This window comes from Plecotus auritus (assembly GCF_963455305.1).
Source record: "Plecotus auritus genome assembly, chromosome: 1".
Classification (NCBI taxonomy): domain Eukaryota; kingdom Metazoa; phylum Chordata; class Mammalia; order Chiroptera; family Vespertilionidae; genus Plecotus; species Plecotus auritus.
The window spans coordinates 116,921,255-116,948,794 of record NC_137770.1 but is presented as its reverse complement, the minus strand read 5'-3'; the positions used below and the strand labels follow the sequence as shown (position 1 = coordinate 116,948,794).

The following is a 27,540-nucleotide window of genomic DNA, read 5'->3' as shown; positions in this document are numbered from 1 at the left end:
CCTCATATGTGATTGTGAACTGAGTTAACATGTAAAATGCATACAGTAGTACCTGGAACATAACAAGTGCTTGATCATTGGTAGCTGCTATCAGGTAGTGCACACACCAACTAGTGATGCTTTAGAAGTGGGGAGACGGACTCTGGAGGAGGGAAGGCTATTTGGGGAGCAGGCATCACTGTCCCAGGCTGAAGTGGGACATCTGGGGAGCTACCAAGGAAAAAGGCATCTGATGTGAGTGTCATACCTCACTCACTCAATGAGCACCCATGTGGCACAGACTCTGGAAGAGACAGACAAACTTTTCTCTCCCACAAAAGTCAGTGATTGGTCATGAGCCAGGGTTAGGGGAAGCCAAGGGGCTGAGCCCCATGCCCCTGGGTGGGGTGGGGCAGTGGGAGAAGGTTTCAGGGGAGATTTGTCAATTGTTCCAGTTGTGTCTTGAAGAAGCACTATGGATTAAGCAGCCTGGCAGAGAAGGACAGTCCAGGCAGATGGAACATATGTGAAGGCCAGAGGCCAGAGAGACCAGAGCCATCCAAGGGACCACAGGTATGAAGCATGGCTGGAGAGTGGGTGTGAGGCAGGGATTGGCTGTGAAAAGGCTGCAGGGACTGTGTGAGCAGATCATGAGGCCTGCAGGAGTCTCCTGAAAGCAGGGGGCCTATCAGAGTGTTTACTGAGGCTGAGGAGTGACGTGGTCAAATTTGTGGATTAGAATAGTGGAGGTGAGGGAACTGGTTGGGCCAGTGTCCGCCCAGACCTCTCTGCCCTGATTGGACCTCCCCACTCCACCTTGGAAGAGTGCTGCTTCTACCACCACCACTGTCCCCCGTGGAGGAAAGAGCAGGTGGCTTTCATTACTTACCCCTTTAGCCAGTCCCTTATCAATTTTGCAAAAGAAAAACTTTCAAAAGTCATGTTGTATCTTTAGCAAAGTGATTCCTGACATGACAATGGGACCTGGGCTGCTGCAAACAAGAGCTCTGGTTACCTAATGCTGAGAGGACTCCTCCAACATGAATGTACCTGATGAGCAAATAAATAGCCATGCTGTTAGCCAACAAGGAGAAGAATGTGTCCATTAATAGTCACCCCAAGTCTCCCATAGCAAGGCTGGGCCATAAGGGCTCCAGATTGGCATAAAGGTGGGGAGCTGCCTGCCACAAGCCAAGTACCTATTCTCTCACCCAATCCCCATGCCCCTGCCAGGTAGGATTATCCCTGCTGCTTTGCAGATGAGAAATTGAGACCCAAGGAGTCAAGGGACTTGCCCAGATACTCTCTGAGAGGCGTGGCAGAGCCAGGGTTAAAGCCCGGCCTGGCAGATTTCAAGAGGTCATGCATTTTTGCTACCCAACATGGTGGTGCTGTGCCAGACTGGTTATTCCCAGGGACCCATAAGAACTAGGTGCAGGCACAGGGTCAGGACTATTAAGTACAAATGACAAAACATAAAAGCACATGCATATAGCCCAGGACCTGATCAGATTACCTCTGCACAATAAGGGACCAAAGGAAGGTCAGAGGGGCAGTCCCCCACCGTCAAGCGCCTCCAGGACCGCCTGCCTTGCCAGGTCAGCCTGCAGGCAGCCTGCATCCAAGGGGCTTAGTGCAACTGGAAGCAAGCTCCCATTCTGGAATCTCAGTCATAGCCCCAGGGCACAATGACCCAACCAAACAACTCACCACCCATTTGTGCAGAATAGAATGGCTTCTGCCCTGGCTTAAAGGGGCCTAGCCCGTAGTGCCAGCTGCACCTCCAGGTGCTCCACTTCCCTCTCCATTGACACTAGTGTCTGCGGGCTGCACTGTCACAGAGCCTCATTCAAAAGGCCAGGGGTCTTAATCTCTGCACTTGACCTTTTCCATGTTGCCCCAGTTTCGGGAGTGAGGGAGAGATGTGATTCCTTCCCCTGGAATTAAAGAAAAAGGCAGGTTGCTTTGGTGGTGGTGGTGATCACAGGTTTTGGAGCCAGGAGACCTAGATTCAAATCCCAACTCTGCTACTTCAAAGCTTGGGCAAGACCCTTCATTGCGCAGAATATCTGTTCCTTCTTCTTCATAAGGGAGAAACAACTATAACTCCTGGGGAGCAGGAATGTGCGAATTAAATGAGACCACAGGTAAAATTTCGGGTGCAGAGCTTGGCACATGGTAAGTGATCACTAAATGCTAGTTATGTGTGAAGGTGCTGGTAGCAATGATGATGATGGTCTACCAGGACATCAAGTGGCATCTTAGCCCACAGAGAGTGGCTCATGCAGCAGGTGCATCAGTCAGAGGCCTGGTAGGAAGAAGGGGGCATTCAAATTTGGTCATTTGAAGGGAGCTTAATAGAGGGACATTTTACAAAGCTGATGGTGAGGTTTAGGAAAAACAAGAGGAAGAGTGCAGTACCCTGGGTCTAGTGAGAGGAACCTTCACCACCCCTAGGCCTGGATAGGCATGAGGAGGAATGATGACCACAAGCCGAGGGGGCGCTGTATGGAGAGTGCTGCCTGCCAGGCAGGGTAGCCTTGGGTAGTAGAGAGATCAGCCAACTGTAAGAACCAGCTAGAAGGGAGCCTCCTAGATCCATGTGTGCCCTCCCTTAAACCCAGCCCAACCAGAAGCCACTGATGTCAGCTGTATCAGCCTCCAGGGGCCTAGAGCAGGGTGGAGAAGAGGGAGAATGATCTGCAATACAAATGGGAGACACCCAGCCCCAGGTGAGAGGAGAGAAGACAGCTGTAACTTGCAGCCACACTCACTGCTTTCCAATTTGAACTCACTCAGGGGAAGCAGACAGGCAGTCCTTGGCTGCTGTTTTGGTGTGGAAGGGACTCCGGACAGGAAGGAAGACAGGTGGGAGGGGCAGAACCACAATGATAGGGGCTTAGAGTGTCCCCAACAGCCCCAAGGAGAGCTCTGTCAACAGTGCCTCCAGCTCAAACTCAGACTAGCCTTAAGGAGTATGGTATGAACTGGGGGCCCCAGTGAGAACCATAATTGAAGCACAAGGCAAAGCCAGCTCCCCTGATCTCTCTAGAAACTTCCAGGTGGAGCCTCGTAGCTGATGTGAGGTCAAAACAGCTCTGAAGGTCCTGGCCAAGCAGGCTGGGCACTCACTGCAGTCATTCGACTTGGGGACTTTCCTGGAGTCTGCCATCCTTTAGCTCACAAGTGATCACCTGCTGTATACACCACTGGGGCTAAGGGGAAATGGCATTGGGAGCACAGAGACCTCCCCAAGACAACTGCCTCAGACAGCTGTCAAAAATCAGGAGAGGGGCAAGGACTTGGCCAGATCCCACCCCCTGCCTCAGGCTTGTTATTTATTCGGAATGAGCTCAGTGGCATAGACACAGGCTGGTGCCACCATGGAAGAAGAGGATTGATCAATGCAGGAGATAAAGGGGGTCAGGAAGTCTTCTGGATGAAGTGTCTTGAGCTGGATCCTAAGGACAAATTGGATTTAGGGAGGAAAGACATTTATGAAGAGGCAACTAAGTGGAGAAAGGTGTGGCTGTGGGAATGAGCCTGGAAGCCTGAACAGAGTGGGTCTGGGGAAGAGGGAGAGAGGAGCTGGCATATCTGGTGTGGTTTGAGCTGGGTGGAGACTGACCCTGCAGATGTTGTTTGCACTTTGGCCCATTTCTGTTGAGGAGAACCTGCCAAGTCCAAGTTTGCTTAGCAGGACAAAGCAAGCATTTTTGGAGCACTAAACTGAATGTCAGTGCTAAGTGATTTACCTACCTTTTCTCATTCAGTCCTCAGAGCAGCGCTGATTTCCCCATTGTAAAAGGGAACCAAAGCTCAGAGAGGGTTAGTATTTTGAACCAAGATCACACAGTTGTGAACTGCCATTTGCACAAAATCACACTGTTTCCTACCTCATTCATCCCTTCCCTTTCCCAATTCAGCTGCCCAAAAGAAATGGAAAGAAAGTAATGAGGAAGGGTGTGTGTGTGTGTGTGTGTGTGTGTGTGTGTGTGTGTCTAAGAGTGGGAGAGGGATGGATAATGGGGCGGGGGGGGGGGCGGGGGGCAGTGTCATTGTTATAGGGCATGGAACAGGACTAAGGGAAAGGAGTTTGTGGGCTCTGGGAGACACATTTCCCTGTAACTTGCTTCATGCAGTTACGTCAAAGGGCTGCCGCCCCAGAAGCCAGGCCCCACAGGTGTGCCCAGCCCAGCCCAGCCCAGCGCAAAGCCAGAGGGGAAGCAGGACCCCTCCTTCCCAAGAGCTAGCCTCAGATCCAGGCAGCTTGCCGCACTCCCCTCAGCTGTGGGCTGCGTAATGGCTGTGTTTAACCCCTGGCCCCACCAAATGATATAGCTCCAAGTGCTTTCTCCTGAGGGAGGAGGTTGGGGGAGGGGCAGGGTTACCTATTAGTTGCCAGACCAATCATTCTCTGCTTCCCCTCAACACTGGAATCTCCCTCAGTTATCCAAGCTTGGGGCCAGCCCCTGGGCAGGGGAGCAGAAGTATCCTCTGGACTTTTGGGGAGCAGGCTCATGTCCCTTGTTTGGGGGAGGCAGAGCTCCACTCCTGGGAAAGGAGAATGAGGCAGGTGGAGTAGCTGGTTCACAGGATTGTTCAGTGGGAAAGCCACACTCAGCCCCCAGACTGCCAGCCCTCTCACTGGTGAGGAGGAAGCAATTCCGGGGGAAGGTTATTATAGCACAGGAGTGAGTGTCCTAGGGAGGGATCTATGGTTCAGAAAGCTGGGCAGCCAGCGAGTGAGGTGGTAGAAAGGCCCCCTTCCAGTGACTGCTGAGTGTGCAGGGCTCACTAGTGCTCTGGAGTCAGACGGCCTGGAACCAGGCCCCTGCATTATCTTCTTAGGGAGGAAGGCAAAGCTGGGGGCTGCAATAGCAGAAAGCTCAGATGCTAGGTAGGGCTGCTGGGTGAGAGCCCAGCGCCCACGGTTGGCCCTAGGGAGGCTGCTTAGGTGCTGGGAGAGCTGTAGGGCATGGCAGGAGCCACAGTGAGGCATGAAAGATGGCTAGGGAACAGAATTTAAGGTGTGGTAGCATAGCCCTGAGAGCCAGTGCCTTCTTAAAGTACGCTCCCTAAGTGCCCTGCTGCCCTGGCCCTGACCTGGCCATGAATGGCTCCTGCAGGCGCTGGGCAGCACTGGTCCCGACCTGCTGCTGCAGCCTTCAGCACTGAAAGGAAGGGGGCACTCTAGGGAGACTGTACCAGGAAGGCCTTTTGGATAATCCTGGCTGGATTGTGACAGTGTTGCCCAGGAGCCAAGGGCATCACCCTTGGCAGGCCTGGGAGGGAGGAAAACTGGGAGTGGGCCTCCCAGTTTCCATCCCCAAATGTCTGGGTGACTTCAGCAGATCCTTCTGTTCTAACAAAGGTGAGGCCTCAGTTTTTCTGTCTCTAAATTGGGAGAACCACTTCCTCCCTGCCTCTCTCGCTGGAGTCGAGGGGTGGAGCCAGAAGCTGGAGGCCTCCTCCCTCTGGCTGCCAGGGTGGGCCTACTCTTGGTCCCCAAACCAAAGAAGATAGGAAGAACGTTCAACATGAGTATAAAACAGCTGACAGAAGAATGAGGCAGGCAAGAGGGGTCTCCCAGATACCTCTCAACTTCACCCAGTACACACAAATCACACTGTTGCTAGTCCAGGATTCTGGATCATCTTTTGAGGTCCAGTTCAGACCTCACTCCCATGGAACAGACCCCACCCACTCCAGGCCAAGGGCCAGTCATCTTCATTCTGCCATCCCACCACACAGAAAAGCACTTAGAACCATACCTGGCTTGTGGATTAGTCATAAACCTTGGTCCATATCCTAGATCCACTGCTGACCCATACATGGTCCTCTTTATAATTTACTAAGGGTCCAAGGCATGAATTTGTACACCTTAAAAGGAACTGTGGACCACGAGGTTGCAGTGGGCACAGGGGTGGGTCTCGGTCCATTCTCTGCACCCCTGCCCAGACCCTCCCACCGTGCCCCCCTTTCCTCCTCCCCTGTCAGCAGCCCTGCTCCTGCCACCACCGCTCCCACTGACAGCGCAGAGCGATGCTGCTCTGATCGCCCCACAGGAGCAGAGGGAGGTGGAGAAGCCCTCAGGGGCGATCTGGGCCCACAGCCACCGCTTGCACCCACTGATGGCACCAAGCAATTGGGGCCAGGCCCGACAGCAGGTGTGAGTCCTGGGCACGTGGGAGCAAAGAATTTTCAGTAACCACCAGAAGCTCGCCCCAATGACAGCAACCGGTGCCCCACCTTGGTCTGGCACTGAAAGGGCGGGGAGAGACTGACTCCATGTTCCCTTTGTTCCATGTCCTCCACCTCGTGGAGTCAGGTTCCTGCCCTAGAACCTCTCCAAGAGCCCAACCCACACTTTTGAATTAGCCAATAGAAATGCAAGAGGAAAGTAAGCCGTGCCCTGCCCCCATGTGCAACCTGACCCCGACCAATCAGCGGAGGCCACACTACCTCACCCCTCCTACCTCTCCCAGGCCCCCTATAAATCATCGCGTTTGGGTTCTGGGGCTCTCTCTCTCTCCACCTCGCCGCTGCGCCGGTGTGTGTGTGGGGGATTGAGCTCGAGCTAGCTCGATTAAAGGCTCTTTGCTTTTGCATTGGACTCGGCTCCCTGGTGGTCTTTTGGGATCACGAAATCTGGGCATAACAGCACCCCCTTCCCCCCCCCCCCCCCCCCCGCTCACTTGCTCCACCATCTGGCCGTGGCCGATGCCCACCATGTTCTGCGTGTGCTCCCTGGTGGTCAGCGCACATCATAGCAACCAGTTGTTCGGTTGTTCTGCCGTTCAGTCTATTTGCATATTAGCCTTTTATTATATAGGATTTTCAATAATATAATGAACACCCATTAACTGACCACCCAATCTAAGAGACATTACAGTAACAGATCTACTTATTCCCAATTCTTTCCCCTACCTTCCTACCCACACTCCAAGTGGAAACCATTCTCTTGAACGTTGTGTTTTTTATTTGTTTACTAGTAAACAAATGAAAAGCTATGGACACCCAAAGAGGCAGGATGGCTGCAGATTTCTTAAAAGAAATAGCTGTCTTACCAACCAAGTTGCAAGTTCCTTGGGAGCAGCTTCTCCTCCTCTCCTGCAGTGTGACCAGCAGGGGCTGGGACTCAGGGTGGTTGGTGAATAGTGACTGATGGTCTGCTTGGGGTATCCAGACCAGGAAGGATGAATACTGGATTCCAGAGAGCAGGCAGGACACAGCTCCAGGAATAGGGAAAAGGGCTCTTGATTCCACCACTGTACCTGGACTTCGGTGTGACTTCTGCCTTGCCCTATGACATCACACAGTGTTGCCCAGGTGACCCAGCTGTATAGAAAGGCTTTCTGCTTTTCCAGGTCTGAGCAGACAGAGGGCCACCCCTGGCTTTATCTTCCTGGGGGTGTCAGGAGCCAGTTACCCAGCTGTTGACCCCTGGCCAGCTGGCCATGCCCCAGACTCCCCACGGCATCTTCACTCACAGTCTGTCTGGCTGCTGAGGAAACTCCATACTCCTGCCCCCACCACCCCAACTCCCTCTTTCCCTTCCCCATTGAGGTCTCAGGACCAGTATATAGCACCCCTAAGACCACACTGATGCTCTATACCATTCACCACCCAAAAGACTTTAAGGTGCCCAGACAGGATTGATGCCTGATCTCCCACCAACACCAGGTCCTGGTTTCTGAGATTGTTAAACAAAGCCTTACACTGCTGCCCCCAAGAGGATGGGCCGGGAAAAGAAAAAGGTGAGGCCTGGGGGCATGGGCCATGCACCACATGAATTCATCTTTTCTTCCAAGTCCCTTGTGTGTTTTTTCCTAAATCATAACAGATAATTTTCTTCTCTGTCTCAGTCTTCACAGCTGTGAAATGGGGACTGAGGTGATCTCGGTGGCTCTTTCAGGTTAGGTGTCCTATACTTGGGCCAGGTGGGATCTGAAAGGTGGCGTGCTCAGTGTTATCAAGCCCTACTACACTTACCTGGTGACTTCTGCCTGTCTCCCCATGACCCAGAGTGAAATGTAGCTTGAATTGGTTGTCTCACCCTCCACAACCTGAAAAGGAGTTTCTGCCTTTTCGTTGCTGGGGTCACGGAGTCTCAGGGAGCCCAAGGAGATAGCTCACCATCACTCTCCAAGATCTCCCAGGGGTTTCCCAGGCTGCTACCCTTGCAGTGTCCATGCCCCACTACCACACCCTCCCAGCCCTGGCCCAGCCCCCGCCCCAGGTCACAGGGACTCCAATGCCTGGGAAGAAGGAATTTTTCTGTCGCTGCTATATCCCCAGTACTCAGAATAGTGCCTGACACATAGTAGGTGCTTAATAAATAGCTGTGAGAGAGCAGCACAACCCTGCCTGGACTAGAATCTCAGTGTGAAGAAAGGCAAATAGTTCCATGTCAGGGCTCCCCTACCTTCTGCTAACTGGCACGATTGAGCCCATGCCCTCGACTGTGTCACTTACCAACAGGGATAACAGAAAGAACTAAGACCAAGACACAGGTATTTGCTAACTTCCTCTTTGCAATTATACTCTTAAGTCAAATGAACCAAATAGCTAGTAGTGCCCATGCCCCAATGTGGTTTATACTCTACTAGAGGCTCGGTGCACAAAATTCATGCACGGGTAGGATCCCTAGGCCTGGCCGGCAATCTGGGCCGATCAGGGCCTTCTTTTGTTCTGCACCTCCCCCTGGTAATCAGCACACGTCATAGCAGCGATCGGTCTCCCGGTCAAACTCCTGCAGGGACAATTTGCAGGGACAATTTGCATATTAGGCTTTTATATATATAGATTACCCTTGACTTTGGTGTCTGTGGTTCCTGGTGCCCTCTACCCACAGCTGGCTCCTCTCTTTGATCACACCCTTCCCCTTTAAGCCTCCTTCTGGTAAGTCACACACTGGGCACCAGGCACCAGGCTGGCCTGACCTGGGGGCCCTGAGCTGCCAACTGGTTCCTGAAGCTCATTGCCACCTGCCCACCTGAGCTGAATGGGGGAGGAAGGGGATATTCAGGACATGTGGGTGGGAGAAAGAGTGCCCTGAGGAGGAGCTGGATTTATTTGGCTCACAGCTTTAGGAAACAGAATCCCCTTTAAGGATGTTCATAATGTATATATAGTATTACATATTCATATTTCTTTTTTGGTGAATCCTCCACTCATGCCTCTCTATTGTGGAGATGCTTATAGATTTCAGAGTTCTTTGTGTGTTAGGGATATTCATACATTAATATAAATTGCAAGAATTTTCTCCTGTTTGTCTTTTCTTTGTATTGTGGTGAAATTTGGACCATTGTAGAAGCTGGTATAGATTTTTTTAGTTACCAAATCTATCAATCCTTCTCTTTATTTCTGACTTTTGTGTCATCTTTTAAAAAGCCTCTCCTGCTCCAAACACTACAACTTCTTGCTAGTACCAATGAGTACTGGCTACTTGGGTTATGAGCCTGAGGGTGTATGGATACATTGTGGCCCAGGGAAAGCAGGTTACATCCAAAGAAGGCTGGTGAGCTCAGAGCAGGAACAGCAGAGAGTGGAGGCAGCCAGACCCTGTTCCCATTTCCGACTCTGCCCACGAGCTCGCTGTGCGCCTTGGTGCAAGTGCAAGAGCTTTCTGTCCCAAGTCCCAGTGCCTGCTTCCTCAGCTATGAAAGAGCCTAATGGCCACTATGACTCCCAGGCAAGTTTAGAAGCTGAAACTAGAAGGAACGTGAGGAAGCATTTTTAACTCAAAGCCCTTGTGATACAACTGGGGAAACTGAGGCCCCTGGAGTCTAATAACTTGTCCAAATTACTGATCAGAGGCAGCCAGATCTCATGTCTCCCAGTCCAGCAATCCCTCCTCTGGCCCTTGGCTTTCAGATGCAGGGCGGTTCTGGAGGTGGACCTGAGCTTCCTGCTGCCCAGATTGCTGGGGAAGAGGGGTGGCATGGGGGCAGGATCTGGAGGAACAGAGGGATCTGTCTCCCCACCTGGGCCAATTTAAGCCCCAGCCCTGGAAGCTGAAGCAACCAGCCATTAATTCCTTCTGTTGGTGCAGTCTTCCTACTCCCACCCTAGTCTCCTCCCCACAGCACATACATCCCAAAATGGGCAGCCCAGGGTCCCTTGGGACATTTGCAGGCTAATCCTGGCTTTGAGGGCAATGCCGACAGTCTGGAGGGTAAGTTGTTAGAATTAGAACCTTCTGAGCTAGCTGTGTGCCAGGCCATGGTAGAGGAGCCGAGAGGGCTGCTTTGTATGCTGACCAAGACCCTATCTGCACCCCAGCAGTGTTGGAGGGTTAACCAATGGAGAGTAAGCTAATAGTAAGTACCCAGCTCTGCCGTCAGCCTACAGGAAGTATATTCAGGAAAGTGAACTCCCTCCCCAGGATTCATTCATCTCACCCCCATGATGGGTCTATGGGACCTGAAACTGAGGGAGATTTCATCATCACACACAGTTTACTTTGCTCCCTGACATGTAACTCAGCACATGCATTTTCTTTCCCTGATAATTTCTCCAATGTAGGCCAGGAAGGATGGGGGTAGAAAGAGGACATTGGTCCTGAAGCAGGGAAGGCAGAAAGGTTGGCTCACCGCCACCCCTCGTGGCCTCCCTGGCCCCAGGCCTCCCTGGCCCTGGGCTCAGCCTGCCCAGTGGGCATGTGCCTGCAGGCCTCAGCACTAGGCACCACCTGGTAGTTGGCCTCATGCACAGAGTGAAGCACAAGCCGTTCTCTCCCAAACCCCTGCAAGCTTTACTTCCCAAGGCGGGGCACAGCAGAGGCAGAGGATAGAGAGGACAGGGAGGAGGCACAACTTACGGTCTGGTCTGCAAAATGCCTGGCTGGGCTCTGGGGTTGCCAAGTAGTCCGTGAGAGCTCTTAGGCAACTGCCATTCAGCTGGGCCCTCATTTCTGGGGCCATAGGGAGCTTTTGACAGGCCCTGTACCCCCACAGCAACAAGGGTGCTGGGGCCACCATCGTAGGCTGCTCCTAGGAATCTGGGGGTGGGAGAGATATTAGTTGACTCTCCTGATCTCATTGCAGGAAGCTTAGGCTAACTACTGGGAAGACTGCATTACAAGCCATTCCAGATTTACCCATTGACCAGGTGGGAAAATTAAGGCTCAGAGAGGTCTTGCAGAGAGCTGGGGGCAGAGCCGGGCTAAAACTTAGGTCTCTGGACCTCCAAGCTAGTATATTGCTTCTACACCACCAAACCAGAACAGGAAACCTGCTGGGGAGTGTGTGTGTAGGGAGGGGGGAGGGGCTATGGGGTAGCAGTGAGGGTGGAACCTTGGAAAGGCAGCATCTCAAACTATGATGGAAGGTGGCTCTGTGGCTGTTCCCTCCCCTCCCCCCTCCACAGGGCAGGGGTTCCTTCTGCTGACCTCCCTCCCCCTCATCCTATCCTGGCCTGGAAGAGGAATAGGGGGGAGGGGGAGAGGTAACTCAACAACCCTTCAGACAGTGATAGGGCCTGCTGGGTCCTGAGGTGGGGGTTGCCTTAGTCAGAAGAACTGGAGGGATCTCTTTGTAGGTCTGGCACTTCTGGAGCTGGGGATAGGATTCTCACCTCCTAATTAGTCATCTTAGGCCAGGATCTCCTGTACCAGGAAGGCCTTTTGGATAATAAGTCAGACCTGCAGGAAGTGAGGGAGCAAGCCACAGGGATGGGCATGTAGGGAAGAGCAGGCCAGGGAGGGGACAGCCAGGGAAAAGGCGGTGAGGCAGGAGTCATCTTGGTATGTTCGAGAAACCTCTAGGAGGCTAGGGTGGCTTGAGTGAGTGGCCAAGGGCCTCGGGATGAGGTGAGGTCAGCTCCCCCTGCCAGAGCCCCCAGGTCCTTACAGTACTGTGAGGCCCTGAGTGAAACGAGGGGCTGCTGCAGGATTTGAGCAGAGGAGTGATGTAGTCGGCTTGAAATCTGTAAAGATTTATTCTGGCTGCTCTGTGAGGTGGGGCAGGGTAGAAGAGAGGCAGAGGGAAACAAGAAAGCTATTAAGAATCAAATACAGAAATCCATTGTTTTGGACCTCAGTGCTGGAAGTGCAGACCATGAGAAGGGGTCAGATTCTAGACATGGTTTGAAGGCAGGTCTGGCAGGACATGCTGACAGATTGGAGTAACGCAGGGCTCATATTTGTGGTCACACCACACCACTGTTGTGAGAACTGAATGCAATAACAGCTCTTCCTGTTCCCTCTGCCTAGAGGCTTCCAGAAACCAGGAGCCACAGTGCCTAGGACCTCAGGCTCAAAATGGAAACAGTGTGTGGGAAACCTGGGCCATCACATAGGAAGCTGGGTGGGTTCCAGGAAGGCTGGTTCAAGCCCTCATTGTCCAGTTGGAGAAAATGGCTCTCAGAAAATGCCTGATTTGGGATTTTAACCCAGCTCTCCTGACACTTATCAGGACAGAGCCAGAGTACCCACCCTGCCAGGGCTGCTACAGCACAAAGCCAACCCAGGACCAGACCCTCAGTCTCCCCACTATGTAATAGATCATTGTTCTCAATGGTCTCCACAGACCCTTCCCTTTCTGAGGACTCTCCCACCTTACCAGTCTGCCCTGAAACGCAGGCTTTGATAAGCTGAGTTTTCCAGATAATAGGGTCAGCTCCCAGTGGCCCCCTAGCGCCCATCTCCAACCTGAAGAGGTCCACTGCTCCTCTCTCCCAGACAGAAGGCCCCTCACATCAGCTGGTGCCAATTAATAAGCAAGATAGAGGAAGGGTGGGGGTGGCCTTCTGCCAGGTTAATCTGGGTCAACTGTGTCAATGTCAGTTCCAGGCACAGGGAGAGAGTCAGTGGTTCAGTGCAGAGAGAGGACCCAGATACCCCAAGTCACAGCAGCCCCAGGTCCACATTCTCCCCACCCCCGTGTTTTACTTGATTCTTAATTGCTTTCTTGTTTATTCACCCATAAATGCCCGGCTCTGCCACATCCTTTGACTCCCTGAAGCCTCCAGAGACACTCTGAGCCTGCCCTGGGCCTCAGAATGCTCCGCCCCCTCCCACTCAGCTGCCTCAGATCTGTTCTGCTTTCCCGCTTGTCCTCCCTGCTTCATCCTTGTGTGTTCTCCCAACCCTTTAAGGCCTCTTCTTCCCAGCTGCCTTCTCTGACTGCCTCAAGCTGTAGCTTTTGTCTCCTCTCAGCAGCTCTCATCACCATGGTCCTTTGGGCCATGAATCCACAAACTATTGAGTTATTGAGCCCTTGCATATGAGTTTGCTTGGGGCAACCAGCCCAGGAGGCCACATGTGGAGGCCACTTATCAGAGAGGTAGGCACCTCTGTCCTCCTTCCTGGTCCATGGGGTTCTCTGGGTTGAAGATAGACCAGGCATCTGGCACAGACAAATCATTCATCTTCATTAAGGCATTGGGTGGCTCCATGGATAAGCTTTGTAAACTGTAAAGTGCAGTGCACAGGGGAACCTGAGGTGGACTGGGGTGGGGTTACAGGAGAGACAGAAGGTCAACTGCTAGGAGCTCAAAAGCAGGAGGGATTTGGGAATTATAGGCAGGGTACCTGCAAAAGTAAGGGCTTAGAGGTGGGACTGGACTTGAAAGGTGAGGTGGCCTCTCTCATTCTGCAAGAAATGATGGACCCAGGACCTGGGGAGAGGCAGGAGGGAAACTGGGAGAGGTGTGGGCTGTGGGGCAGAGGTGGGGAGAAAATGGGGTCAAAGACGACTGCCCCTTTGGGAACCGTAGTTCCAGACTGGGTAGGGGAGTGACAGAGGGAAACGGCTACTTGGAGAGGAGATATGAGAGGACAAGAGTTACCAGGAGGCAGTAAGAAGAGGCCACTCAGCCCTGGCTCTCTCCACAGGTCGCCAAGGGCCCAGAGGACTCCCCAAACACCACCCAGACTGTGGAATCTGTCATCAGCCACCTGTCTCCTTCTAATAAGGAGATTATCACAGTCACTCTCCATGGGGCCACCAACCTCCCTGCCTGCAAAGATGGCTCTGAGCCGTGGCCATACATAGTAGTGTAAGTAGCTGCTGAGAGTGGGTCAGGGCCTGGTGTCCACTGGAGCAGAAACCAGTATGGTTATTTAGAATATGAGCACCCAAAGGTTTGGGGCTGGGGCTGTGATACCCAGAGGGAATGCCAAGGGACTGGGGTGACTCTGCAAATGTGAGGCCTAGCATCTTCCTGCTGCGTGGAAGCTGCTCACCAGGGCTAGGGAGGAAAGGGCAGGCCACTCCTTGATCTCACAATTAACTGGCCTGGGCTTGGACACAACCTGACCTTAGGTGCAGGGCCCCTGGATGCAGAGGCCTGGGCTATGCTCAGTGAGGGGTGAGGGTGGTCAAAGGAAGGAGAAGTCCTGGGCCTTACCTCTTCCAGACTCTGGGTGCCCCATCCTACCATCCTCCTCCTTGGCCCCCACTACTCTCTGATCATTTCTATCACAGGGACTTCTCTAGTTCTTGTCTTTTAATGCACTGCCATATCCCCTCCAGCTAGCTGCAGTCAGGGTACACACTTCTCATAGCTTGGTATCCGAGCGAGGCCTGCCATGCCATGTCTGCTGCCAATCTCATGGACCTCACTTCTCTCAGAATAGCATCAAAGGGCTACAGAGTCTCCATCCAGCCAACCTTCCATATGGATGTTGGACATCTGCTCAATCTTGATTATAAAGCACTATGCAGTGCTCCCCGCCCCCCCCCCCCCCCCCACCGCCCATGTTTGCCATCGCTTAGCCTTAGCCCCTTCTGTAGAAACTGGAAGCCACCAGGGCCTTCTGCTACCCCTCCCTCCACCTCCCCTCCTCCACCAATAACAGCTTCATTCAGTGCCTGCCTATTGGCTTTTCTGCACATTTTCTTTTGGAGAGTGCCTGCCCAGCCTTCTCCCCAACACCTGCTGAAACCCCACCTTCAAAGCCTTGCTCATGATGCCTCCTCGACTCTGGCAGCCGCCAAAGTTGAGCTCTCCCTTCTGGGAGGCCCATGGCAGTATCAAACTGGTCAGATGCACTTTATGTAAAAAAGTGCTGCTCCTCTGTTCCCCGCACTAGGGCTTCCCAGGACAGGGAACATTTCTCTGACAATGCACCCAGCATAAGCCTAAGCACAGACTTAGAGGCCAAAGAGCAAATGAAGCAAATACCAGGTTACTATAACAACTATTGCACCCCATAGAGTGAAAGAAGGATAGACAGTGGGCTGGAGACCAACAGGTGAAACACTTGCTTGTCTCAAAAGCCCCATCCCCACCTGTCCAGCTCCCAGGCCCTCCCCTCCCCCCTCCTCCCCCAGCTCCATTTCTGCGGAGAGGAAGGACAGGTGGCAGAGAGAGGGCTTGGTGGGGAGCTTGTGGTCTCTGCTCAGCTATTTCCATAAACCAATTATCGCCCATCATCTAGGGAGATTGAGGCCCTGCCTATCACCAATCCAGCCTGGCGGCAGGGCGAAGAGGGGGTGGGGGAGGTGTGAAGGGGGGAGGCGGAGGAAGCTCGGCGGCCTGCTGCTCCTCCACAGGCTTCACGACCTGCGCCTTCACCCGGTTGCCATGGGAACGCTCAGTTGGAACTGTGCTGGGCTGGAACTCGGGTGTGGGGTGTGGGGTGTGGGGTGTGGGGGCGGGAGGAGCGCATCGCCAGCACCCTTCTCCACCCAGGGAGGGGGCAGGGAGCTACGTTCCAGGCCTCCTGGCGGCTGCAGGCGCTAATGAGATGCAAATGAATCAAAGGGAGGGCTTCAGAGAAGGAAGGCCCAGCTGGTGGGACCTGAAAAGGGCTTCAGTTCGAGCCCCCAGCTCCAGGCAGGAACCCCAGGGGGGAGGACCAAGCCCTCAGAAGCCCTAAGCCCTGGGAAGAACATGGTATCCCCGTAAGTCTGATTCCAAACAATACAATGCACACCTGCAATGAGCATTACTTAGTCCACTTAAGTTTTTATTTTTCTCACGATGAGTATTTTGATGCTTAAAATATATATTACATATATTTTATATATTGACTAATAGTAAATAGCATATTAACATATATTAAACACATAATTTCATATTCTTTCAAAATATTTTTTCTTATCTTTCTGTTGCCTGTGTTTTCTGCTGCCTTCAGCTTGGTCTCCTGGCTTAGTTTCCTGCTCTCTGCCATCCCACCTTGTCTCATCTCAGATTGGAGGGGGGACACTGGGGATTCCTGTGTCTGCCAGTTCTGTCCTCCTCTCTGGTTTGTTGCATCCCCAGCAGGCAGGCCCATGGTGATAGGAGGTGGAGTTGGGGTTGAAGTACAAGGACCCAAGCTACTCATTCATTAGCCCACTAGAGGAGAGTTGGAGAGGGCTCAGGTCCTAAGAAGGAACATCCCTAGTTTGGCATGTGGCCGCTTTACCACTATGCAGGCTCAGCCTTGAGCCATCCTATATAATAAAAGCCTAATATGCAAATTGTCCCCTTCGGAGTTCAACCGGGAGTTTGGCCACTAGCTATGACATGCGCTGACCACCAGGGGGCAGTGCGGAACATGGCGGGTGTCAGCAATGTGGCACCGGCAGCGGGTGGCAGTGGAGGGCTGCCGGCCCTGATGGGCCCCCAACAAGAGCGGGACTGCAGTGGGATGGTGGAGCAGGTGAGCGGGCAGCACCAGGACAAGGTGGGTGCGAGTGGGGGCCCCCATTGCCCCACAGATCGCCCCACAGACGGCGACCAGTGGGGGAGCACCACTCAACTCCCAGGCACTGAGGGAGCCAGGTGGAGCCCCCTTTCCCCCCCCACACCCGCCCTGATCGATTGCCCTGCAGGCAGGATGGTGGAGCAGGTGAGGGGGTGGTGCCAGGCCATGGCGGAGTGCCAGGCAGGGCTGTGGGGCTGCAAGCCTGGGGACACAAACTGGGGCCTGATCCCCACAGGCCACCCCAAGGGACCCACCCCTGCATGAATTCGTGCACCGGGCCTCTAGTCTAGTAATAAGATGCATCCTCTAGGCCCGTGGTTGGCAAACTGTGGCTCGTGAGCCACATGCGGCTCTTTGGCCCCTTGAGTGTGGCTCTTCCACAAAATACCACAGCCTGGGCGAGTCTGTTTTGAAGAAGTGGCGTTAAAAGAAGTTTAAGTTTAAAAACTTTGGCTCTCAAAAGAAATTTCAGTCGTTGTACTGTTGATATTTGGCTCTGTTGACTAATGAGTTTGCCGACCACTGCTCTAGGCCAACAGGTCCACTTGGCTCATCTTGAGGTTCTGCCTCTTTCCACCTGAGCCATTGGCCTGCTTCCAATCTGACCCCACTTCTCCACTGAAACAGCTTTCTCTAAAGTCACCAGTGACCGTCATGCCTGATCCTACATCCAACAATCATCTCACCTTTTGTGATCTCTCTGGGGCATTAACCCCTCATGACCACTTATTCTACTTGAAGCCCTTTCTTTTCCTGGTTTTCAAAATGCTCCCTCTCTTATTTTCCTCTCTGTGCACCATCCCTTTATCTCTTCTTCCTGGCACTAAATGTTGACCTGCCCCAGGGTTCAGCCCTTGCTTGCTCTTCTTTCTCTATACTCTCCACATGATCTCTTCCCCATCCTGGTATCAAATCACATTCTCTCACCCCATCCAGTCCATCACCAAGCTATGTCATTTCTCTCGTACCTTGAATTTGCTGCTTCTCTCCATCAGCTCCACCACCTTAGGCTACTACATTATTCTTCTGCTCTTGGTACTTGCCCCTCTTCAAACCCCCTTCAAAGGCAGGTTACTATTTGATACCATGGTACCATACTACCAAAGGAACTCATTCTTCGAACCCTCTAATGGCTTCTCATTGCTCCCAGAATAAAGAGGATTCCCGACCCAGCATGGGTGAGTCTTTGCTGGCCCCTTAATATGACCTCCACCCCCCCACAAACACTCACTCTGTCTGCTCCAGCCACTCCAGACATCTCTTTGTTCTCTGAGCAGACCCTGTTCCCTCCCACTCCAGGACTTTGCACACTCCCTCCCCCAGAACATTCTTCCTTCCCCTCCTCCCCTCATTGGATCTCAGCTTAGTCATCACCTCCTCAAGAAAGTCCTCCCAAACTTCCCAGGCCAGGCTAAATCCTCCCCCCTTATTATAGTTTCACTTTTTGTGATTACTAGAGGCCCAGTGCACAAAATTCATGCACAGAGTGGGGGTTCCCTCAGCCCAGCCTGCACCCACTCCAATCGGGGACCCCTCAGGGGATGTCCGACCGCCAGTTTAGGCCTGATCCCTATGGGCCTAAACCGGCGGTCAGACACCCCTCTCACAATCTGGGACTGCTGGCTCCTAACCACTCACCTGCCTGCCTGTCTGATTGTCCCTAACCCCTCTGCCTGCCTGCCTGATCGCCCCTAACCTTTCTGCCTGCCTGATCTCCCCTAACTGCCTCTGTCTGACTGCCTGATCTCTCCTAACTGCCTCTGCCTGCCTGCCTGACCTTCCCTAACTGCCCTCCCCTGCTGGCCTGATAGAGTCCCCAACTGCCTCTTCCTGCCTGATCACCCCTAACTGCCCTCCCTTGCTGGCCTGATCTCGCCCCCAACTGCCCTCCTCTGCCATCCTGATCTCGTCCCCAACTGCCCTCCCCTGCCAGCCTGGTTGCCCCCAAATGCCCTCCCCTGCCGGCCTGGTCTCACCCCCAACTGCCCTCCTCTGCCGGCCAATTTGGTTCTGATTGGTCAGTTTCTATGCCAGTCAGCATCTCTGGGCCTATCAATGGGGCCTGATCAGAAAGGCGGGGCTGATCAGCAGCGCTGGTGGAGGCCTGGAGAGAAATGGAGGCCTGGCTGTTGGCCAGGCCAGGAGAAAAAGAGAGGCAAGTTCGGATCAACTGCTGCCACAGAGGCTACGGACAGACCCTACCTCTCTCTCTGCAGGCCTCTCTCCGGGCCTGATCCGCAGCCCCCTAGGCAGTCAGTGCTGGGTCGCCACAGCAACCCAGCACTGACTTCCCGTCTGGTCAAGCCTTCAGTAGTAACAGTTGTTACGACCCTGGCTCTTTATTATATAGATTGGCTAACTCTTCCTCAGTGCCTCCCCCATTGTGCCCCACTAGTTCCATAAGCAACCACCAGGTCTGTTTTGCTTACCATCCCATCCCTACACAGTATCTGGAACATAGGAAGCTGTCAACAAATATTGAATGAATGAATAAACAAGTGAATGAGTGAATCTGGCCCCATTTCTAGCTTTCTCTGTGACTTTGGGAAAGTTATTTCACCTCTCAGTGCCTGAATACCTCACCTGGGAACCCACCTCAAAGGACTGTGGAGATGGCACAGCCAAATGGGGGAGATGCTGACTGGTAAAGAGTGACATGGAGGTGAGGGATATCCTTGAGGTGAGGGTATCCTTAGCAGCACTCACCGTGGGCATGTAAGACCTATCAGAAGAAAGCCTCGGGGCAAAGAAGAAAAGCCAGAATGGGATCAGGAAAACCCAGAGTGTGGCCCACTGCCCCTGACTCCCTGTGTGAATTCAGGCCAGTCCATGCTTCTCTCTCAATTTCAATCTTGCCGTGGTCAGGATGTGAGGGCTGGCCTCCATGCTGCTCCAGACTGTGCTCTGGCCTGGGAAACAGCCTTAGTTCTTGGGAACAGGAGTTCAGCTTTACTACCCAAGACAAATTCCACACCCAGATCTGCTGGGTCAGTGCTCAGGCCTGAGGTCTCCCCTAACTGGTCTGGACCCGGCTCCTGGTCCCTGAGCATTGCCTAGAACCTGCCTCCCATCCTGGCACAGAGAGACCTGCCAGTCAGAACACAGCAGGGACCAGGAAGGCAGTGACCTTGACAGGTGGGGGTGCCCAAGAGGTCAGGGTGTGGGGAAGGGGCCAGCCAGGAGACAGCCTGTGAGATTCTGACCACTGGCCAAAGGTTGGATGGCTGAGTTGACAGTTGGTAGCTACTTCTCTGACTGCCTACTGCCCAGAGCAAATGAGCAGGGACAGAGCCAGTACTGAGAGAGGAAGGGCTGCTCCCTCTGTGCACATGGAGATGCTTGGCCCCGGCCCAGGTGGGAGGGGCAGGGCACAGATCAGGTCAGTTAGTCATATTCAAAGGATTGTTGGTTTTCTTGGATGAGCCTGAGAGCCCTGACCCTGGTCCCAGACTGAGACTGACCTTGATCACACCCTGGTGACTAACTGAAGAAGGTATTGATGTAGGACAATTGTCTAAGGTCCTGGTAAGAGAGGAAGGAGAAAGGTTATATTTATCTAGTGCCTACCATATACCTGCCCCAGTGCATCTGTGTGTGTTTTGCATCATTTCATTATTGCTTAGTCCTGTGAGCTAGGTGAAATATTATCTCCTTTACAGATGAGGTTACTAAGACTCAGAGCATTTCCGTGACTTGCCCAAAGTCACAGAACTGGTAGGTAACCAAGCCAGGATCCAGGATTCCAGAATCCAAAGGTTCTTTCCACCTCATCCCTGCCTTGATCCTTATGCAGCATTTGCCCACTTGGAAGGGGACTGTTGCATCAGAGCCCTAAGCCAGATTTTCAGAGAAGTCTGAGGACCACGCCCACCCCCACCCTTCCCCGCTAGGATCTGGATTGCTCACACCATCCCCTGTCTGGCCATAGGCCTTGGCCAAAGGGCCTCAGAGGGCAGGGACTTGGGTGGAGTAGACGGAGGCCTGGCATGACTCACAGGCTTATCTCAGCAGCCAGAGGGTTGGGCTCAGCAAAAGAAATTAATCATTATTCACCGTGACAGTGGCAGTGATCATGGCTGTGCTCACTCAGGGGCCTGGTTCTCCACACACTGGCTCTAATGTGGTAGCCCTGGGAGGCAGGTTGTCTTGGCTCCATGTGATAGCCAAGGAGGCCAAGGCCCCAGGCAATAAAGGAACTTGAGGTCACATGGCTGCCAGTGGGAGTGGAGCACATGAAGATGACCATCTAGCCACTGGCCACTTGCTCTGGCAGAGGCCCAGGCTCTTTCCCTCTCCCAGCAGGATGCCTGTCAGAAGAGGCACATGGTGAAGGAGAAGGCCCAGCACAGGACCTGGGAATCTGGGGTCTTATTTCCCCTTCAGGTTCCCAAGCTTACAGTGTGGTCTGACTTTCCCATAATGTCAGTCCCTCTATGCTCAGAGCTTCAGAATTTTTGTTCATTGAGAACATTCCTGTATCCCAGAACTATAAACACAGCTGACATCAGTGGTTAAGGAAGGGTTGGCCTGCGATGCCCCCAGCCAGACTGAAGCCATAAGAATTCTTTTCAGATCCCCCCCTCTCACCACTGCTCAGGCCCCTGAGATCTTCTCATGCCAGAAACACTCACTCAGACCCAAAAGGCATGAGCTCTCCCTGAGAAGTGCCAGGATCCTGAAGGAGCAGTCCAAGAGGGCAATGCTTACCAGGAGAAGTACTTGTGGGGAGATCTCAGGCAGTGAGGCAGGCCAGGGGGCTTTCTTGGTGTCCTCATGGCATTCTGCCCAGGCTGTTTCTGAGCATGGGCATAGCTTCTGGCAGGGCTCCTCCTGCCTCCCATGACACCATGAGTAGCCAGGAGGCTTGATCCCCCTTCCAGGCTTTGTCTGTCTTCCCTCTGCCCTTGTCTGGCCCCATAGGCTTCAAGGTCAGATGCTAGATGGTCCAGCATCTATTGAAAAGTGAGAAAGGCCACTGGGCAGGAAGCTGGTGTTTGGGTTCCAATATAGTTCCTCCTGCTTGTGCTCTTCCCATTTCTGTCATCTGTGGTCCTTACACACACAGTGAGCTTCTGTCAGAGGAATGGTACCTGGGAAGGCAAAGTCAGTGCCTTCAGCACTCCAGTCAGCCAGGTGTGTGATGCAATAGAGAGTGGAGGCGACTGTGGCGAACTGGAGAGCACACAGGTTATTTCGAAAAGCAGCCCGAGTCACCCCCGCTGATTTCTGCCTTGGAAGAATGCAGGCAGCTCTCTCAGATTTTCAAGATAAACCGGAAACCCAGGTGGCTGTGTAAAACAGGCCAGTTTTTACATGCAGACCACTTGCCTCAGCTTAGTTAGGGTCTCTAGGCCTCTCCTCATCGCCTCTTCCTCCCGCTCAGATGCAACGTCCACATCCAGCTTCGCTGCTGTCCTCTTCTCTCAGGGGCCAGTGACTTCTCCATAGCTATGTGTCCTCTATATGTGTCTGAGAGGCACCCCTTCTTTTCCTTTGAGAGGATCTGAGCCCTCCTCCCAGCCCAGGAGCTTCTTCTAGAACAGTAAAGAGGAGCTGCACTGTGTAGAGCAGGGTCCAGCAGTCTGGGCTGGGGCTGGCCTAGCAGAGCCAGAGAGGAGGGGCTGCCTCTGTCTCCACAGGAGTTTCCAGGGGTCCCTTCCTCCATTCACAAACACTTGCTGGGCCTCACTGTGCCCAGGCTGGGAGCTGGGAACAGTTCCAGTAGTGTCAAGACAGGTCCCTGTCCTCAAGGAGTTCACAGCCTGATTTGGGAGGGTGGCGAATACACAGATAAATCTAACTCACTCATCTTTTGCCCACAGTCTCCCAAGCAGAAGGCAGTTAGCAGGCTCCAGGCCCCTGCCTTGGGTAATAGGACCTGTCAGGGAGGCTGTTATTTGTGGAAAGGGGCAGGAAACAGGGCTCTATATCTGAGATGCCCCAGACCTCAGAACTTGAACTGAACTCCATGCGTGTTAGGTCAAGAACCAGAATCAGAGTGATTCAGGTGATTCAAGTGATTCTTGCGAGATTGGGAAGTTCTCCTCTATGTCTACCCACATTCCTCCTCCTCTAAGGTGGCATTCGTAAGAAAGGGGATATTCAGAAGAGTGGATGTTCAGAGCGACCCATTGAGAAGGACCCCAAGTCATGGCAAGATCTCCCTGGACTATCTCATCCAGGCCTGTACTTCACCAAGGGGACTGTCATTCCATCCCTTGGGGTCATGTGTTGACTGACAACTGGCCCTTCCCCCTCTGCCTAAGAACATGGCTCCCAGGGCCCCTCACCCAGCTAGACCACAGGGCAGCCACTGCTGGACATTTCAAAGGCTGGCAGATGGCACAGTCATGGGCCCTCTTTGACCCTGCACCATTTCTTGCCTCAACAGAGAAAAAAGGTTTCTCTGAACAAGTAAGTGCCCCCAGGAGAGGAGAGAGGGTATGACAGTGCCCCACAGACTGGGGCTCGAGCCTGCCTTTGCACTGTCTGTGGTTTTCCCTGGGCCATATGGAAAGTATACCCCTTCCTGTGTCTCCAGAAGCTGCCATGGGGAGAGGTGCCTGTTGCCCATGAGGGGCTCCCCTGAGGACAGTGGAGTTGTTTCAGATAAAGTGTGGGTGGGGATGTGGGGAGCAGCATTCTGGTTTTACAGAAAGATGTTTCCCTTTGCCAGAGAGCTCATCTCAGAGGTCCTTGGGATGTGCCATTTCTTTTGGGAGCATCCTTTTGGTCTTTCAAGATTCAGGGGTCTGCCCAGCCAGGAACCCAGCAGCCAGAACAGACCCAAACTTGGTGTCTGAGATTGGCATTTAGGAAAAGCCAGGTGGCCTGCATCCTGGGTTTCCAAAGCCCTGCCCTGGAGGAGGCCAGACCTTGACAGTTGTTCATGCTCTGAGGCTTTGAGGAGTGTGGGAGACCAAGAGGACAGGCTGGGCAGGTGCTGGAAGTAGCCTTAGAGACCTGGGAGGCAGTTTGAGGGCTGGCAGATGGGGATAGGGTCAGAGATCTGGTACATTGTGGCACACAAACCTCCTTGGGGCAGCGCGTGCGTGTGTGTGTGTGTGTATGTGTGTGTGTGTGTGTGTGTGTGTGTGTGTGTGTAAGCAGGTACAGTGGCACACAGGTTCCATCCCTGAGGTATGTGCCTTGTCGGGTGGTCAGAGGTCAGTGGGGGGTGAGGATGGCTCCGGAGCCTATGCACCGTCCATCAATGTCCTGTACTTTTCCACCGCTGACCTCTGCTCACAGCAGCAGCTCCTGGGAGCCAGACCACACATTTGCCTTAGTTATGACCTCACAGAAAAACAGCAAAGTCCTTTGTCTTCCCTCTCACTGACAGCTGGGCTTGGGCCTGGCCCCCACAGGGCCACCTGGCTAGAGTTCGTCAGACACATACACACCCCTCCAGCACCCAGCCAGGTGTGGGGGTTACATTTCCCAGCAGCTTTGGATCTAGGACTGCTGCACTGTGCCTCTGAACCCTCCCCACCATGGCTGGGTTAAGGCTGAGCCCCAGGACAGTGGCATGGCCAACAGCAGCTCCCCCAGGCCCAGCTAGAGGCCAGGCCAGAGCTCTAAGGACAGAGAGGGAGGGCATCATCTTGCAGATGCTCTGTGGAAGCAGGTCCTGGAGAGGCCCCTGGGCTCTGAGACTGAACCGGAGACCTGGTTCCTTCAGGGGCCTGAGGGTCCTAGAATTTGGCCTTCCATGTGCCCAGCTATAGGCACAGAATAGGGGCTGGGAGTAGTGCATGAGCTGGTCCCCTTCTCTACTTCTGTGTGGAATCAGAGACCCCTCTAGCTCTTCAGTTTCTAGAATAGCATCAAGACCTGGAGGAGTCAGCTGTGCCAGGAAAAGCCATTATCCTGACAGCCTCCCTCCACTTGCTAAAAGCTCTCTCCTTCCCCTGGGGCCTCACCCCTCCAGACTTATTTCATATCCATTCACCTAGCCCTGACCCACCTCTCTGGTGTGTGTCTGATGGAAGGAAGGAGAGGTGCTTGCTTAACTCTTTCTATGCCTGAGTGAAGTCAGCTCCTTTGGCCTTGCTCATGGTCCTTCTGTCTCTTTCCACCTGGTGTTCCTCCTGCCAGACACCCAGGAGCTTATATAGAGAAGGGAAAGGGACAAGAGGCCAAAGCTAACAGGAGGATGAAAGACAGGCTGACAATATGGTCATGAGTTCCAACCTGAATTCTGTCACTGCACTGCTTGTGACTTAAGGCCTTCACTCACCCTTGGTTCTGTCTTCTTAGTGCACTTGGAGGCCCCCAGGGGATTAAAAAAAAAACTGTGCATAGTGCAGGAGCTTTGAGGCTTTGAGTAGTGTTTAGGGTGTAGAAGGGCTGACTTCCTCCTTCCACAGCTTCCTGGAACACCCCCTCCCTAAGTTCTTCCACGGAAGAGTGGAGGCGAGCATCCTGCAGGCAATGCACAGAGCAGGCAGACAAGAGTGGGTAAGAGGCTGCTTTGATTTCGAGGCCTCTGACTTTGAGGGCAGCTGTCAGGGGAGAGAAGCAGAGCACAGAGCAGCAGCAGATTGCACCCTTCAGTCAGCAGAGGTCATAGAGCCTGAGGGAGGGACCTGGGGGTGGGGCAGACTGAGCTCCAGGGCCTCCAGCAGTGATGCCTTCTCCTCTCAATCCTGACAGCCCCCTGGGCCCTGAGTCTGAGGAGGGCTCCAGCTCTCTGGGAGATCCAGCCTTGCTCCCCTCAGCCCTCCATCAGAGCTCCCCTCACTCCCCTCCATGTGGCCCTCAATCATGTCCCGTTGAGAAACACCTAGGTTGTTTATACCACAAATGAGGGACTATCAGGCCCTGGGCCTTCTGTGTGCAGGAGCTTCCCACTTTCTCCCCAGCCCCTCCAAGTACCCTTGAGGGCAGCACAACTCAGAGAGGGGGGGTGACCTGGCTAGGAGATAACTGTGGGCTCAAAACCCAACTCTGTGTGGCTAAAAGCCTGTACTCTTTCTAGTACTTCAGCCAAAGACCCTCACTTGTAGACAATGGGGAGACACCAGGCCAGAGACAATTAAAATTTTTATTATTAACACTTTATGGTATTTAACAATGTGGCAGGCACTTTACACATAATGTTTCACTTCATGCCCACAACAACCCTGCATTTATCATCCCCGTTCACATGAAAGAAGGAAGATAACAGCAAGATTACATACCTTGCCCAAAGTCACCCAACTAGTAGGGTATAGAGCTGGGGTTTGGAACCCAGATGGTCTGAATCAGGGACCCTGTTTTGGACCCATACAGCCCCTCAGTCAAAGCAGAAGGGGAGCTTGGAGATGGGGCTCCCACAAGATTGGTCATCCACAGGAGCAGGGTTGTGACAAGGAGAGAACAAGGAGTCAGGCTACTGTGTCACTCAAGTCCAGAGGATGGAGGGAGCAGTGAGGGCCAGGGGGCCAGCGTGCTTTCTGGAGGAAAGGAACAAGCTGGGCTGGGAAGAACCACAGGCTGGTGCTGCTAACACCTGGGGCAGATTGACTCCTATGCCCCACAATCCCTTTGGGGACTTCTGGGAGTGGGGCCAAGACTGGTGAGGACACCATCTCTGCTCTCCGCCCCGGGGTGCTGTTTGTGCACCCAAGTGTGTGGTAAGGCTCCCCCTGCCACAGACTCTCCAATGACCCCTTACCTGTGACTGCTGTACCATTACAGCTCCGACATAAAACCTCCTCAGCAGAACACATATTAACTCTCTCACTGAGCTGTTTGATGGCTCTGGATCTCAGGGATTCTTGTCCCAGAGACCTGTGAGATGCACTGGGATGCAGAGGGCCCAAGCTCCAGCTTACCTTGGACAACATGGCACTGCACCACCTATGAGTGCTTGAGGGCCAGAAACTCTTCACCCCACCCTCCCCCATGCCCAGCTCCAGGTGCCCAGCCCAGGGCCCAGCACACAGTGGGTGCTGCAGAAGGCATGTGTGTGCTCCATTGGAAGGTTTCAGAGCTGGGGGAGCTGGGCCAGAGGCTCAGTGAAGTGAAGGGCAGCCAGACAGTACCACACAGCCACCCTGCCTGGAGGCTTCCTCCCACCAAACAGAACCTAGAGAAGATGGTCAAGACGATAATGGAGAGTCTGTGTACACAAGCGCCTGCTGGAGAGCCCTGCACTGGCAGAGGCGGGAAGACAGACAGGCAAGGTGTCCCTCCCACTCCCACCCCATTCTGAGCTCTGGTGCCTGCATCCATGTGAAGGCCTCAGAGGTGGCCAGCGAGACAGTGTGGTCACCGGAGCAGGCAGGGCAGCAGAAGACAAACCTGGCTCCCCCTGGGCCTGAGATGACATGAGTGTCTGCCTGGGAAAGAGATCTTCTTGCCCTGTTCACTCCTTGCTCAGATTTAGGGACTGTGGAGTCAGGAGGGGTGAGGAGCAGGCAGGATGCCCTCCCTCTGACTCAGTCTGCCCCGTCCCTCCCCAGGAAAACCACATCTGAGGAAGCAAAGAACCAGGACTCCAAGGCAGTCACATCTGTGACCTCAGAGCCTACTAAAGCCCCCGTCTGGGGTGACACAGTCACAGTGGAGATCCAAGCTGAGGATGTGGGGCGAGAAGGTAAGACAGGGGGCTGGGTGGGCCCGGTGTGTGTGGGAGGGGATAGTAGCTCCCTCTCAACTCAGCTGGAAGCCACATGAATGCCTCCTTGGGCTCAGTTGAAAGCACTTTAAAGAAAAAAATCATAATACTGTCATTCCTCATCTACCTAGCCTCCTGGAAAAATGAGTTATCCTACATAAACGAATTTTCTAGACGATGGAAGCTTATCTTCTTTATGACCATTGTTGTTATTTCCACGGTAGTTATTGCTGCATTTCCTAATGACACAGCACATCACAGCTTCCTGGCACACCCCAAGTATCTCTCAGAGGAGTCGCACCGCAGAGGAACAATG

The 27,540-nt window shown here is 53.4% G+C and overlaps 1 protein-coding gene across 1 annotated transcript in view; it reads left to right on the top strand.

Moving 5' to 3' along the window:
• Positions 1-10,141: 10,141 nt before the first annotated feature.
• CCDC33 (coiled-coil domain containing 33) overlaps positions 10,142-27,540 on the top strand; it is a gene marked incomplete at both ends in the record, with an annotated part of 97,087 nt that continues 79,688 nt past the window's right edge. The window contains 3 exons of the mRNA XM_080654407.1: positions 10,142-10,159; positions 13,820-13,983; positions 27,070-27,203. Coding sequence (XP_080510533.1) covers positions 10,142-10,159; positions 13,820-13,983; positions 27,070-27,203 — 316 coding nt within the window. The remainder of the gene's footprint in view (positions 10,160-13,819; positions 13,984-27,069; positions 27,204-27,540) is intronic.